Source organism: Hypomesus transpacificus, chromosome 17, assembly GCF_021917145.1.
Source record: "Hypomesus transpacificus isolate Combined female chromosome 17, fHypTra1, whole genome shotgun sequence".
Lineage (NCBI taxonomy): Eukaryota > Metazoa > Chordata > Actinopteri > Osmeriformes > Osmeridae > Hypomesus > Hypomesus transpacificus.
In genome coordinates this window covers 13,600,334-13,616,362 of record NC_061076.1, presented here as the reverse complement: position 1 = coordinate 13,616,362, position 16,029 = coordinate 13,600,334, and the positions used below count along the sequence as shown (strand labels likewise).

At 42.4% G+C, this 16,029-nt stretch overlaps 1 protein-coding gene across 1 annotated transcript; it reads left to right on the top strand.

Moving 5' to 3' along the window:
* The first annotated feature begins 7,060 nt into the window (after nt 1-7,060).
* On the top strand, nt 7,061-15,559 carry si:ch211-195b15.7 (synembryn-A). Its single transcript, XM_047038264.1, has 14 exons — nt 7,061-7,150; nt 7,390-7,437; nt 7,932-7,988; nt 8,676-8,768; nt 8,921-9,271; nt 9,392-9,678; nt 9,846-9,981; nt 10,116-10,304; nt 10,608-10,702; nt 10,806-10,956; nt 12,324-12,419; nt 12,690-12,834; nt 13,083-13,353; nt 14,913-15,559. The coding sequence occupies exons 1-14, from the start codon at nt 7,061-7,063 to the stop codon at nt 15,043-15,045; spliced, it is 2,142 nt and encodes a 713-aa protein (XP_046894220.1). The 3' UTR covers nt 15,046-15,559.
* The last annotated feature ends 470 nt before the right edge of the window (nt 15,560-16,029 follow it).

Genomic DNA, 16,029 nt, shown 5'->3' with positions numbered 1-16,029 from the left:
CCGGACAGAGGCTGATGGGAAATGATGTTCGTCTTCTTCTTCTTGAGGTTATGGCTGTTGCAACCAACGTTTCTGAAGTACATTCCCGCCACCTACTGTTCATGAGTGTGTGGTCAGTGACGCATTCTCTCAAAATAAACCAAATCAGCACAATTAATCAATAAAAACCTTTAATCAACAAAATCCTTCCCTCCACCCCAGTTTCCAGAAGGAATGAGGAGAGCCCAACATCCCTCCCTATGTTAGCCTAATCCCTTCACCCAAGAAACCCCTGAAATTGCAGTTTATCCATGACACCTCATCCTTAGCTATGAGCACAGCTTGCTCAAAAAAAAACTCTAATTTTGACAATATTTTTGAGAGGCAAAAGGGAGATCTACATTTTTAAAGAGTAGGCTATAGGCGAATTGGTTAATAAACCATAACCAAATTTCAATAGTATACTTTTTCAAAGAATTAGCCTACTGAAAATATCCATAACTGAAATTCGGATTAAAATGCTTCAACAGCGATATCTCTCCCTTCAAAACCAGGAACTCTCTCTCCTCAGGTCCCTCTTTCAGGTGTAGCCGAACTAGTCCAAACGGAAGAAAAGAGCGGAAAGATGGCGCATTAGATGACAGCAATTTTTTTTTTTTTTTTCTTACCAAAAAGTAATTTCACCGTCATTTTATGACTCATCATCTTAAGCAGGTAAAGCGAACAAGTCTGAAGATAAGGTAGAAATGAACACGACTACGCTGAATCAATGGAGGTATCTAGCGGTTGTTAGGCTACTAACAAGATGTTGTAGAGGGTGAATCTACACGACCGGGAGACCGCAGCAATGTGGGCAGTGAGGGAAAGCTCATCATCCATGGTCACCCCGAGGTTCCTGGCATAGGATGAAGGGGTCACCGTAGCCAATCCCAGGGTGATTGAGAGATCGTGGGAGATGGAGGGTTTGGCCGGGATGATAAGGAGTTCTGTTTTGGCGAGGTTCAGCTGGAAATGGTGCTTGGTCATCCAGACGGAGATGTCTGTGAGGCAGGCCTCGATCCTAGTTGAGATCCCCAGGTCTGTCGGGGGGAACGACAGGTACAGCTGCGTGTCATCAGCGTAGCAGTGGTAGGAGAAGCCATGGGAGGTGATGATTGGTCCAAGCGAGGTGGTGTACAGGGAGAAGAGGAGGGGTCCAAGGACGGAGCCCTGTGGGACACCAGTAGAGAGTGCCGGAAGTAAGAGAAGAGTTAAGGACATGGAGCAGAAAAGTTATGATGGAGGGAAAGATGGTTGGGATCAAGGGGACAGGAGGTGGGGCGATGAGAGAGAATGAGGTCATGAAGAAAGTGCGTCCTGAGCAGGAGGAAGAGATGCTGAAATTCTTGAGGCTATTTACTCTCTCGTACGAAGGTTTGACAATTCTGCAAGAATTAAAGTTGGAGGAGCTGTCAAAGAAAATGGAAGAGAATTGGAGTGTCATCTTCGAGCTTAAGGAAGAGCTGAAAGTTTACCAAAAGAAGGTGGCTGAAATGGATCTGGATGTCTCTACTCTCCAAAAGGAAAATAAAGAGCTGAAGGCTCTGGTATAAGAAATGGATCGCTACAAAAGGTTTTGGAATTAACGCATCAAAGGCTCGCCAGAGAGACAGAAAGAAAACACAGGAGCAGAGGTGATTTCACAACTTTCAAAGATTGCTTCTGGATATGGATGAGGCAGTTGACACGGTTCATCGAATTGACAGAAAGGAAGGAAAGCGCATGTGTCAGATTTTTCTTGAATTCTCAAAGAGAACCTATAGAGATCAAATTGTGGTGCTGTCAAAAGGGTCAATGACATCATGCACACTGAAGTAAACTTTCCTTGCTGGTGTCATTCTGAAATGGAAATAATAGTTAGAGTATGTTCAAGTACAACTAATACCAATGGAAATTAATCCTATTCATGCAATACATTCCACTGAAGGCACACAATACTGTCTGGCTAGCCTAATGTGCTCTCTACTTAACATTCTAAAAGGAAAATACAACCCCCCCAGACCTCTTACATCCCCATATTGCCGAAAATTCACACCAGTCTTAAAGAACCATACATGCAAACCCCACATTCCAATACATTTACACTTGTCCCTGAACAACCATCCTCCAAAGCATTCCAGTATCTGCCTTTTGCAACAAGCAGATATTTGGGCAAACAAACAAAGTCCAGATAAAATTAAAAACTGTTGTCTATATTTCACTGCTAACATAGAAATTGCATGGATTTAGAATGATTCAAATCTGCTCTAAAATGCCAATTATAACAAATAACCTAATTGTAAAGTGTGAATCATCAAATAACATACATAATGCATTATATTTCTGTAAGTATTTATCCTGTATCTGAACATTCGAAACGTGTAATGTCTCCATGTAGTGTGCAAGGTGCACATGCTATTTTAGCTACCATTTTCACCCAATGTCTAACAAAGACAAAACAAGCTGAAAATCAAATGTGATGCATGAATTCCACAATAACTTATTATTTACATGAACTATAGGTTCTAACAATCACCCCAAAAAAATTTTCATGGAATTTACTTACTTGAATGTTGATATATCCAATTAAATGAAACAAGGAGATTCGCTTTCTGGAAAGTTTGCGGGTGGAATGAGTTTATGGCCTTATGGCCAGATCTATATACACATTTAGTACCCAATGGCATTGCAAGGCAAGACAATAAGACAAAACATTTTTTTCAGATGTGTTTTTTGGAGCGCTAAAGGTGACGTTGTAATTTTACAACAAGGGGTCTTACAGAGTTAAACGCAAGGGGGCTGAAGGACTGAATGTTTATGTTTTGTAAAGGGGCAGAAGTTAAGTTTTGTTGTTGTTTTTTTGCAAGAGACTCATTCCACTAAAGAGGTTGCTGCTTTTTGGAAAATGCAATAGAGAAACATTTTCAATCGTTTTCTTTGTTTTACATACAATTTAGTTAACTTAGTTCAAGTGATTTATGTGAATGCGTACTGGTAGCTCAACCAGTAGGATCAAACAGATGTTATATTGTAAAAATATTGCCATAGCTCTACGATACATATTGTAACCATTTTGTATTGCGATTTATTGTTCCACAATATATTGTTACACCATTTGCCCTCCCTCTCCCAACTGTCCTTCTTCTTTTCTCTTTCTCCATAATCATTCTGAGGCAGCTGGTTGAAGCTTTGATCAATTTTCACTCCTGGGGTGTCCTCCACCGAGACATTAATTTAAGCCAGAGAACCTTCTGGTTGAGGTTCTGTGGTTCCACGCATTAGGTTTCTGGACTTTGGCTGTGGCTGCATTACTAAAGAAGGACCCCACACCGAGTACCTCCAGGTGCAGTGAGCATGTCATGAATGGGATGTCCAGCCGTAAGACACGCATCCACACGCAGATGAGAAAAATAAACATACACACTCTCACACAGAGTCACACGCATGCTTTCTGTCTGTTTTCAGCTGACCACAGTCTCCTCTGTCTGTCTCCATGGGTGTGTGTTCTGGTCTTTGTTTGGTTTGGTCACTCTCTCCAAGCTCCCTGCTCTGCCTTGATCCAATCCCTCAGCTGTTGTTCAATGTAATCATCCCAACCTCTGTCATGCATGCTTCGATACCCAAATAAATGTCCTGGTGCACGTAACTCTGTCAGGCTATTGCATTTTGTACTTCTGTCGATCAATTTCTTATTTCTTGTTAGTTAGCCTACTGCATCCAATCAGCGCTGAAGTGTAGTAACTACCCTTTCCGTTCAGAGTTAATGTGATGTGTTTTTGAGTTAATGTAATGTCGTTTTCCATTTGGGGAAGCGTGTTTTTGTATTGGGGGGAGGTGAACAAGTCATCCGATTTGGGGGGAGTTGACTCGTATTAGGGGGGAGTGTTTTCATTTGGGGGATGTACTCATATTAAGGGGTGTGTTTTGCACTTCAGGGCCACCGTACCCTTCTCATATGTGCCTGCAACCCGGGACTGCCTGCAACCCAGGAGCACTGACAGTTATGCTGCCCTGACAGTTTTACGCCCCTGCTGTTCCTGGTGCATCCTATAGGGAGAGGAGTATATACGGTTAAATAATATTGAGGATTGATATTGTTTTACTTTCAAAACATGCACACTTTTACCAATAACGTCATTAGTTCATTTTAAAGGCCATAACATTCACCATCTTAAATAAAGCCTAAAAATAGGCTTCTGTTTGCATCTTTCATCGCAGTTTATCTCTCATTACCTCATTTAGACCAGCCTCTTTGTCAGAGAGCTACATTGTCCCACTCTTCTAAACAGTTACTAACGTTTGGTTATTAGTGGGGAAACTAAATTTAACAACGTTAAAGGTTTCGTAAAATTCTTAATGAGCATCAAGAACTAGCCAGTCGACAATCAGTTCCTGCTAGAAAACTCAAGTCTCTCCTGCAACCTTACACCCCCACCCGTCACCTACGGTCTTCTTCAGACAACCGCCTGGTGGTCCCACCGCTCAAGACTGCCCGGTCCCAACACAAGCTCTTCTCCTGCCTGGCCCCCCAATGGTGGAACCAGCTCCCCACCTCCATCAGGGACACTGACTGTCTCCCCACCTTCAAGAAAAGGCTCAAGACGCACTTGTTCCGGGAGTACAACGGCACTTAAGAATGCTTGGCTGGACTTGTTAGTTTCCTCCAGGATCACAATGACTCTTATTGAGTGACTTGTTGCTCTTTTAGGTTAGATATAACAAAGTTAAGTCTTGTACTCGCTGTGAAATATTTTACTGTTGATTGTTCTTCTACAGGTACAGTCCTGCACTTTTGTGGTTCATGTTGTTTAATTTGTAACTTGTATAACTGCATGCTCTTATGGGTCTTCCCTTTGGCACTTGTTTAGCTTTTCACAATGTATGCTTCATGTTTTGGCTACTTGCAATGTTTGGGACTATCTCGTTGTTATGATCAGTGACCTATGCTCTTTTGTAAGCTCTCTCTTGGAAGTCGCTTTGGATAAAAGCGTCTGCCAAATGAATAAATGTAAATGTAAATGTAAAACTATCTATTGATAATATATAATTGAAAATAGGTTGTGCAGATGATTTATCATACTCGTGTCCAGGTTGAGAAAATCGTTGTTAAAAAACAGATTTTTTTAAATGTTGGTGGCACCTAGAGCAGCAACACAAAATAGTCACAAAAAAATATTTAAATGGGTTTACTTTTTCCTGCCCAATGTCATCAGCTACCATTCATCTTCATAGTGTGTGTGAAGCACCCCCCCGGATTTGCTGCCAGTTTGGGCAAAATTCATTCAGCCCACAGGCCACTGACTTTTGACCAATAACAGCCGGGGGTGCTACTGTATAACAGTGGGGACTTATGAGTGACAGGTGTTTGGCACGCCCTCATGATTTTCTGCTAGTTTGGGCTAAATTCGACATTTGACAGTACGATCAGGTGCTAGAGGCTAGTGCGTGAGAGAGTGGGGAATGTGATCGTTGACATGGCAAGCGTCAGCAACATTTTGAATCCATTGCAGACACCAGGTAAATCATTAATGTACGAGCTGAACAACAAAGGTCCTAAAACAGAACCCCGGGGGACTCCCACTTTGGATCCTAGAGTAGATGATGAGACATTACCCACTCTGACACACTGGGTTCCACCCTCAAGATACAATTTCAAGAAGGTAAGAGATTCTTGGCAAAAGTAAAAATTTGACAGCTTATTAATAAGGACATTGTGATATATTGAACATATTCTTCCTTCGATTTGGTGAAAAATCCATCAAAACATTTGTGTCATGATTTATCTGCAATACATATTGCAGATTTAGTTAGTGCACAAAGAACCAAGACACAAGTTTTTTTAAAGATATATTTTATATAAATAGGACATAAAATAATGGGCTGAGTTTCAGACTGAATTTAAATGCATTTATTACAACATGCAACAAAACACATACTGAATCATTGGCACAAAACAAGCCCTGTGACAAACAACAAGCTTCCTTATAACACTAAATCAATTTTCTAGATGTGGCAGTAGTGCTCCAGGTCATTGCAGTGAGATTCCATAGAGCCTGTGGTTCCCAAATAAGCCTCCGGCAGGCAGTGTGGCAAGAAGTCACAGTGCCATGACAGGCAGATTCAATAAATGCGTCCAACAACAGAGGCGAGTCAAAGAGTATACAAAAAAAGTGAAAGGGTCAAATGAAGTACAACTAGACAGACCTTGAGAAGGCTATGCAGATTTTTAGGAAGCAGTTTGAGAAGCATCAATGTTTCAGCAAGTTTGTCAAGTAAAGCGCAAGAAAGTGCTTCATAAAAGACTCACCCCAGTGTTTGGTCCGATGCCACTGTCTATGAGTTTATGTCCTTTCACAAATGACTTGCACTTGCTATATAAATGTTTTCTCATGAATCAGTGTAAATATTCTCTTTCTCTCGCTCAAGCTACCCCCTAACTAATTTCCCATTTTAGATGGACTGGCAGAGGCCATCTCTTTACCTTCATCCTTGCACTCTCATTTCCAACTGGATCACAGGAAACACCAGAGATGGACTTAATGGAGAAAATGACATACTCCACAGTGTAAAGTCTGATGTTGGAGGGCTGTTCCGAAGGCTCTAGTCGCCAAAAAAGAAGGTGGCTTAGGGATGGAGAGAGAAATAGAGGGATAGAGAGAGAGAAAGAGGGGGGGAGAGAGAGATTAGGCAAACTCATAGCTGTGTGCCAAGCTTAGAGTGGAGTGAGAAACAGCACAGAGAAAGAGGAGAGAGACGTTTTAAATTTTCTAAGACTTCGTCCTGCCATCAAACAGACAATAACAGGTTAGTTTAGGGGATTGGATTAAAGTAAATGCTCTTAATTAAACTTCTTGGTAGATGTTAGTCTGTCTTTTATTTCAGTAATACCTTCCTTGTTTTTTGTACAGAGCACTGTTTCACACTCTTCCATCCACACAGCAAATGTCCCCTAATAATGTGTATTACATGTGTTTAACTCTTTGTGAAAGTAAGGTACATTTTCTTTAACTTATCAGTTGGTTTTATTGTTTAGTTTTGCTTGGTTGGTATGTTGTGCATAGACATGACTCTGGATTTGGAGGGGATTATTCAGTCCATTAAGCATGGGGATCAGGATGGGGTTCAGACCCAACTAGACGCCTACAATGTTGAGGTACCATTTTGCTTGTTACTATGACCACAGCAATCTGCTTTCTGTAACCATGGCTACAGTACTGAGCCTGTTGCCACATTAGACTCATAATGTGCTGGCTGTAGCTATGACTTTCAGTGTAACAGTAGTCACACATTCAAACTGTCCAAGACCACCATAACTGTTCATGTTTTATGTTAGTACATATTTTTGCATACGATCAAATGGCTACTCTCCCTTGTTCCCCTGCCTCATCACAGTATGCAGAATGTTTTTTCTTCAACGTTGAAGAGAGAGAGAGGAGAAAGGTAGAACTAACATCTGGCCCTAACAATGTGCCTTTCTGTCTCTCCCTTTCCCACCTGTACATCCCGTCTCTCCCCTGCCATTTCTCCATCTCCTCACACTCTTCAAATACTTGCTCCCATATTTAGCTCCTTTTCTGCTCGACCGACTGTCACTCTCTCACTCTTTGTTCCATGTCTCTCACTGTCTCGCTGTGTGTCTCTCTGGCCCTGATCACCACACTGTCTCGGACTCAGGACAATGCAGGCTCAGATTAACCTTGTCATCTGCCTTGAATCCCTCTAATCCACTCAATTTGATCCCTCTTCACTTTCCATCCACTCACTTTCTTGGTCTATACCTTTGTTTGTCCATTTATTTATTTCTTTTTTCCTTTTCTAACATAATGTTCAAAGAATATACCTCATATTCAGTGTAACCCTCTACCACCTCTCACTCGTCCATTTTCTCTTTCTTCCATGATAATTTATGAAGATGTTATTAATTTTGTAATGGTTTTGTGCTCTCCTTTGCTTTGGGATCAAAACGACAACAGCAACAAGTGCTGGATGAGGTAAAGCCAAATGAATCAAAGAAGTGTGTGTGGGCGGGGGGGCTTGTTTAACTATTCTTGTGAGGACCCGAAGTCCTCTCAAGATTTGTAAAATGAGAATTTTTTTGAAAATGTTATTGGTGCTCGTAAGTTCAAACGTTATTTTCAGGGGGTTTTAGGGGGTTTAGGGTTACAGTACTGTATATGGACACCTGCTTGTTGAACCTCTTATTTCAAAATCATGGGCATTACTGTAACATAGAGTTGGTTCCCACTCTGTTTCTCCATCCACTTTTCTGGGAAGACTTTCCAATAGACGTAGGTACATTAATGCAAGATTTGTGCCCATTCAGCCAACCTGGCTTAAACTTGGCTACTATGGCGTTAGAATTGATCCCAGATGTGTTTTCCCCCGTGCACAAAATTAGGTCCATCAAACACATTTGGGTTAAATTTGAATACAATCTGCAAGCCAGGTCTAATCACCCAACACCAGTGCCCAACTTCTATAATGCTGTGTGGTTGAATGGTTGCACTAGGAACGCATGTGAATGAATAATAAGAAAGAATACATAGATAAACAACAGATAAAAAGGCAATAGCTGATCCGCAGATTTAACAAAATTCCTGGTCAATTAATAATTAATGCACCTTGTTGTATTCCTTCTCTCTCACACACTGCCTCATTTCTTCTGATTCTTTGATCAGTTCAGACAGAACAAAGTGAGGGAGTATGTTCCAGACTCAGACTCAGACTCAGATTTCAACTCTGACTCTGACTCTGATCTTGTCCTTAGACGAGTGAGTTTGCATGTGTATGTTTGTATGTGTACGTACCTAAAATTCAGAAAGCACAATCCAATCCCCTAGCCAGTTTTATTTCTCACACTAACCCTTCTTTCTCCCCTTTTCTTCTCTCCCTTCCGAATCTCTTCCCATTTTACTTCAATCAGAGGCTGGCTGCAGCGTTGGTGTGGTTCATCCGTACCCACCTTCAGCCTGGAGTGTTACAAGTTTGTCTGCGCACGCTCCGCATTCTCTCCCGTGACCGCCAGGGCTTGGCACCCCTAGTCACAGACACGGCTCTCATTACCCTCGCCCAGCTGGGGGGAATAAGCTCTCTGCCTGTCCTTGATGGCCAGGATGAACAAGAGAATGACAATTACCACTCAGAGGGACACAGCCATTTAGTAGCTGCTGAAACCAGGAAATCCACAGTTGATGAGGTGAAGACTTGCGAGGTAGCCTCAGAGGCTTGCGAGGGAGCCACGGAGGCTTGCGAGGGAGCCACGGAGGCTTGCGAGGTAGCCTCAGAGGCTTGCGAGGTAGCCTCAGAGGCTTGCGAGGTAGCCTCAGAGGCTTGCGAGGTAGCCTCAGAAGCTTGCTTATTATCAGTGGATGCCAATGACGGATCTTTCATCCAGACCTGCTCTGTAGTTGAAGTCTGCTCCAGTATCACCACCATGGAGAACCACAGTGATATGGCGGGTGCTGGCATGATGGTATCCTGCAGTGAGCACCACTGCCCCAACGTTAGAGGGGAAGGAGGCCACGGGACTCTGGCATGTGGAAAGAAGGAAGCCAGAGAAGAGATAAAGGCGGAAGAGGAGTATGAGGAGGATGGCAAGGTGTGGAGAAGAGAGGCCATAAAAACGTTATGTAACATTATTTATAACAGCCAGAGGGCGCAAGATAGAGCCAGTGCATTGAGGTGAGAGAGTGGATAATTCTAACGAATGCATCCCCAGACTACTTTGTCAACTGAATAAATACGATTTATAAAAGTTAATTCCATCATGAAACATTTTTGTCCTCACCTCCAACTCTTGCATTTAATTTTACACCCATCATTTCATTACATTTTCCCCTTTTCATCAGGTTGCTTCCTGGTCTATCAGAGAAGCTGAAGCTGGGGGTCAGTGACAGAGCACCCTCCTGTGGTCAATTTTATGAACTGCGTTTGCTCTTCTTGTTAACTGCGCTGAGACCCGAACTCAGGGTGCAGCTACGGCAGGTAATAGCCTCTGGCCTTGTTTTCAAGACAGTCTGTCACCAGTCTTGCTTTTACCATTGATGTTCATATTAATTATACAATTTTAATAAGGTAAAGGGATTTTCTTCATTTTATAATTTGCTTTTCTCTATAAGGAACGAGGAGTTTCCATGTTGATTGCGGTTCTGGAGCAATGTCTAGTGGTGCAGTGGGCCGACTCTCACGAGGTGATTATTGACCACAGAGCGCCCCTTGTCTCCAAGAAAGTGTCACAGCGGGCAATTGAAATCCTCAAGATCCTGTTCAACATCACCGCTACCTTGCACAGACAGGACCCTGATGAGGTGAGGGAAAATGTGTATTGAAAAGAAAATGAATTGATGTTATGTTGGGTTGGAATAGGGGGTATGGCTTAGAGGTGGTGGGGGGGTGTTCAACAATATTTAAATTTGGTGCTACTAACTATGACAAATGCAAGCAAGAGGGTCGAAACTCAAAGCACAATGTTATAACAAAGTGGTATGTCCCAATTATATGCATCCTGCATACAACAGTACGTACTTTGCAAAGGCAGCTGCAGTACCTACTAAAAGAAAAAAGTATGCTATTGACTGTAAGATGCAGGGTTGGTCTCCTCTCACTCTCAGGAGGATGCTGCTCTCTATCGCCGCTTAGCTGCAGTGCTACGCCATTGCCTGCTTCTCTCTTGTGATGGAGAGGACCTGACTGAGGAATTACAAGGGTAAGATCATTTCTGTTTCATTGTAGTAAAATTAATTGTAATGCACAATGGATACACACACACGCAATTCAATTTTTACATACGGTTGACATACCATCCATAGACACGCGGTAAACATCCTCTCCACCCTGCCCCTGAGATGTCTGGATGTCCTGCTGTCTGTGCGCCTGTCTGAGGGCTCCCACGAGTGGGAAGGGGTCAACATGGACTGTGTCCACAACCTCCTGCTCTTCTTGGAGAAGCGCCTGGACAGAGTGAGTCTGTGGGAGTGACTTGGATGGGAGGTGGAAAAAGCAGAGAGGCAAGCATCCTAAGAGGCTAACTCCTCTAGCCTGGTCCTAACCAGACTCTCGTACATTGCATTTGTATATAGAGTCTGGGCTCAATCCATTGACGAGCGCTTCCTCGAAGGCGGGTACACTGTTGAAGTTTAAAACTATTGGATCTGCCCAGAGCCACTCTGGATCTGGCATAACCAATCGCCAGCGTTTGCCTTAGCCAACTCCTTCACCACCAACGGAGCTAGCTGGAAAATCAAACAAACTATGTGGGGAATCAAAGATTGTTCTCCCTCCGACTTTAACTTCTGGATATTCGGCAGCATTGCTACAACTGACCGAATGGCTTCGCTCGCATATTTCTCCGCCGCCATTACGTAACTACAACTCAAACTAGCTCACAACATAAAAGTCATCGTACTCAGCCACTCCCTCTGTTCGCTGATTGGACCGGTAAAAAGTTAACCGGAGACATCTGACCAATATACCTTAAGCCCAGACGCTGTACAGTAGTAAAATTAAAATTGAGCGGAAGTACGTAGGAGGGCAGAGCCAGGCTATAACTCCTCTCCATTCTCTCTCTGTCCTCTAAATCCTTAACTATTCGTCAAAACCTAGGCAAGTATCAAAAGGAAGTTTCATAAAAAGTCTACCTAAACTTGTCCAGCTTTTGATAAAGGGAAGTAATTTATTTTACTTATTTTGAATGTTTTTGAGCAAAACAAGTTACTGTGTTGAAAAAAGTACTAAATCGGGATGTGTTTGCAGTATTTGCAATGTTCTGAATTGTTCTAGAACAGTTGGCAAAGATGTTACAGAATTGTACCTTCTTGAATTTCCATTGGTGTATCATTATAATATACGTATATCAAATGACTCTTTTAACAACAGGCAACACCTTACATTACTAAAAGGGAACTGTAAAAGAAGGGTCGCAAAATTGACACACACACATCTCTGTACTCATATTAAAGGCAGGGTGGGCAAGTTTCGCGAACCTAGCAATTTTAGCTCCAGTTTGAAAGGATTCAAACCAAAATATCCTACCCCCCTCACATTTCAAAGCAGCTCCTCCAAAACACATGAACACGCTGCCTGAAAACTGCCGGAAGGTAGGTAGACAAATAAAGTAATCATTGCATTCGGTCTGAATGCCGCCCAATCATTACTCCCGACTTGAGCTGATTGGTCGTCTTCATTGCACTCCTGCGACTGTGCACTCCACAGACATTGGATTGATTTCATTTTACTGTCAAACCTTTAGATTTATTGGGATGTGAAGTTTCTTTCAGCAAATACAACAGAAATTACTTCTCAACAACATTACCTACCCTTCCTTTAAGGGTCAAATGTTGAAGGAAAAACTGACCCCTGTGCTGAACTTGTTGACGGAGAGCTGCCGGGTCCACCAGGAGACGCGTCACTACCTCAAACAGCAGGTACTTCACCTCCTTTTCTCTCGCATGCTTTTTTCATTTTTCTTTCTGCATTTTTTCCACATGCAACATGTGGATACACCTGAATGTGTATCATACACAGTAGCCCTCTTGACCTCCTCATACGAGCCTTTTTTCACCAACAGCATTAATACTTACTTTCTCTTTCCACTGTCCACATTTTTGTCAAATGGGCCTAACTAGGTGTATCTGATGTTTGTGTGACCCTAACCCCCCCCCCCCACCACACACACACACACACCACAAACCCAGATCTTACCCCCACTGAGGGACGTTGCCATCAGACCAGAGCAGGAGTCAACGCTGAGAGGCCGTCTGGTCAGGCTGATGACCAACGTGGACACCGCCATCAAACACTGCGCCGCCGAACTTCTCTTTGTGCTTTGCAAGGAGAACGGTACCCATGTGTCCCTACAATGAATACGCAGTGTTACTTACATTAGTTATTAATTACTGACGTTACTGACATTCGTTATCAGTCACCATATTGATGTGAACCTAACATACAGAGTGTTACTTTGACAATTTTTCTTGCCTTAAGTGTGAGAAACAGAAATGTTACCAGACGTGTTTGTGCTCTGTGGCTTTGTGGTAATGTATGTCCTTGTCATTCGCAAATAACCACTTGATCCATCCTTCTCACAGTGTCTCGTTTCGTGAAGTACACGGGATACGGGAACGCCGCCGGTTTGCTGGCGGACCATGGTATGCTGGGCGGCAGTCGACCATCAACCAACACCCAGTACTCAAGTGATTCCGACTCAGATACGGAGGAGTACAGAGAAGCCAAAGGTCGCATCAACCCGGTGACGGGGCGGGTGGAGGAGGAGCAGCCGGACCCCATGGAGGGAATGACGGAGGAAGAGAAGGAGGAAGAGGCCCGGCTTCTCATCAGCATGTTCAACAGGCTCTCACAGTAAGAGTGTGTATTTGTGTGTGCAGGGCCGTAACTACCATTGAGGACACCGAGGTCGTGTCCTCGGTATTTTTTTTCGTATTTCTGTTTTTTTTTTTGCTTAAATCGTGGTATATAAACTCAAAATAAAGTACACGTGAAACTGACTGCAGGACGATGATCTTGGTCTCCCACAAACCGTAACGTGATTTTATACTTGAAGAGCCGAGTAGCTCAAGAGTTTGGACATATGTGCTGCGCGTCATCAACAAAACGTACTGTCGTTATGGTAATCACCAAACACAAGTCGGACGCTGATGTTTCCGCCATAGACATACCGCTACTGTTAGTGAATAGCCTATGTTAGTTACAGTCACTGGAAGAGGAGCGCAGCAAACTAAACATGTAGGTTAAGAGAAGTTTAAGTGGCAGATGACTGTGAGAAGAAAGATTCATTTTCATGTGGAAATATTGTATTGCAGCAGCGTACTACTCAGATAAGGAAACATCAAATCAAAGTTTGGTTAACTCCGTCAGTACTGTACTGTACCGGTTGTCAATCAATTTCCACCGGTTGAATCAACATTCATTTTGCGATTGATATGATATGTCATTGATGTGATTGATTGAAAATGAAATTCAGTGGCAATTGGGAAATATCAAACTGACTCGCTATCGCTCGGTCGATACGTTCCAGCCTCAGTTTGATATTTCCCGGCATGACCGAACGGTCGAGGTTAGTAAGTAGTTTATTATATGGCAATTTTAGATTCTTTTCATTTTGTAAACGAAAATAAATGGTACCTTTAGGCTAATTGTAGCTAGCTCTTAAGTCTTCTCACGGTGTGTTTCATGTGTTGCCAAGCAACTCATTACTTTTGATAGAAAGCGGACAACATGGTTCTGCTAAAATGGCTTTAATTTCATCACAAAATAACGACACAAGTGATTCAAAGAGTCTGGTCTTCATCCTCACTTTCGATGACAAAGCTTTTCAGCATCATCTGGATAGTAAAACTCAGCAGCTGACTCGTCGATATCGCTCATTTTGAAGCTGACGTCAGAGGGCAATACGGATCCGTATTGACCGGCGAGGAGGGCAACACGCTGGGGTGACTACCCGTTATCCAATCAAAACGCTCGTACCGTCGTTGCCATATAATAATAATTTAAAAAAAATTGTGGTAACTTGCCCTTACTTCATGAGTCCCATAAAGGTCCTTCAAAAAGCCTCAGAATGCCCCATGTTTACCTCAAACTTTCAAAAGCTCCACACCGCCCCATATTCAAATGTCATAATGATGATGTTTTTGCTCCTTAATACTCAATAAGAGAAAATGGCCATATTTAAATAATGTAATTTAAAAAAAATCCGGGGGAGCATGCCCCCGAACCCGCCTAGAAGTTCTGACTCATGACCTCAGTATTTTTTGGGGCCTGCGTACGGCCCTGTGTGTGTGTGTGTGTGTGCCTAGATGTCACTATGTGTGTGTTTGTAAGTCAGAGAGAGATATCACACAAAATGCTCATTTAACATAATTTCTTTCTCTACCTCAAACCTCCCTCACATTCCTACCCAGGGACAAGATCATCCAGCCAATGGGAGTGATAGCAGAGGGGAGATTAGCTCCACTGTGTGGTCAGATGTTGGGGTGCACTCTAGAGGAGGAGGAGGAAGCCGAGGGAGAGAGTGATGATGAAATGGAGCACTAGGCAAGGAGGGTGAAATGAGAGCAATAATAAAACCTACAAGATCTTGTACACAGGAAAGACAGGAAGTGTTTTGTTTTGGCGAGATCGCTTGTATTTGTATTATATAGCCCGTTGTGTCTATTGTTAAAAAAGCACTTTACTTCTCTCGCTGTGTTTAAGATATGAATCAGCTACCACTGATTTGGCAGTAGCTTGATATGCAACAACACTTATAAGCCATGCAAACAATATTAAATATATAGCTAGGTAGCTTCGAACTGGAAAACAACAAACACTTTTGCAGCTAAATAAATTGGCACAAGATGTACTATTTTATTCTCACCATGGCAACCATAGCATATCTTTTCTCACATGTGATAATCTCTCACATGCTGGTGTAGTCTCAACCCTGAGTGAATACCACCAATTATGTTCAAGGCTATGTTAACATTTTACAGGGGAAATAAGAGAGAGGAATGTATTTTGCTTGACTAATGTTTAAAAGCTCTTATCAACTGTTTCATCACTGTGTTAGGAACCTGTTAGCAACACACCAGATAACAGTGGATAGTGATTTCCCATGTTAAAAGTTAATTTATTATTTTCTGTGGTAGGTATGTCTGACTGTTAATGTGTTTTGTGAGCATTTCTGTGTCAGAATGTGACTCAAAATACCATTGTATGCAGAACCGCAGATATTTTTGGCAGAAGACAGGTCTAATTTGTTTTATTATTTTCTCTCAATATTCCTGTATCTATTGGATTAGCGTTGAGATCTTCAATGTCTTTCCTATTTCGTTTTCTTCTGGGGCCTTTAATTTCAACACCTCTTGCAGACTATTGAAGTTACAGCTAAATAAACTTATGCTATTTGTAACGGTCTTGAATTGCTTTTATCATTATCCAATTTGAATGCATTAGAATAGCCTATCATACAAACTCTTCTTTTCAATAAATACATATAAATTCCAGTTTGTTCTTTAAATGTAGGGGAAGCTAAATAAC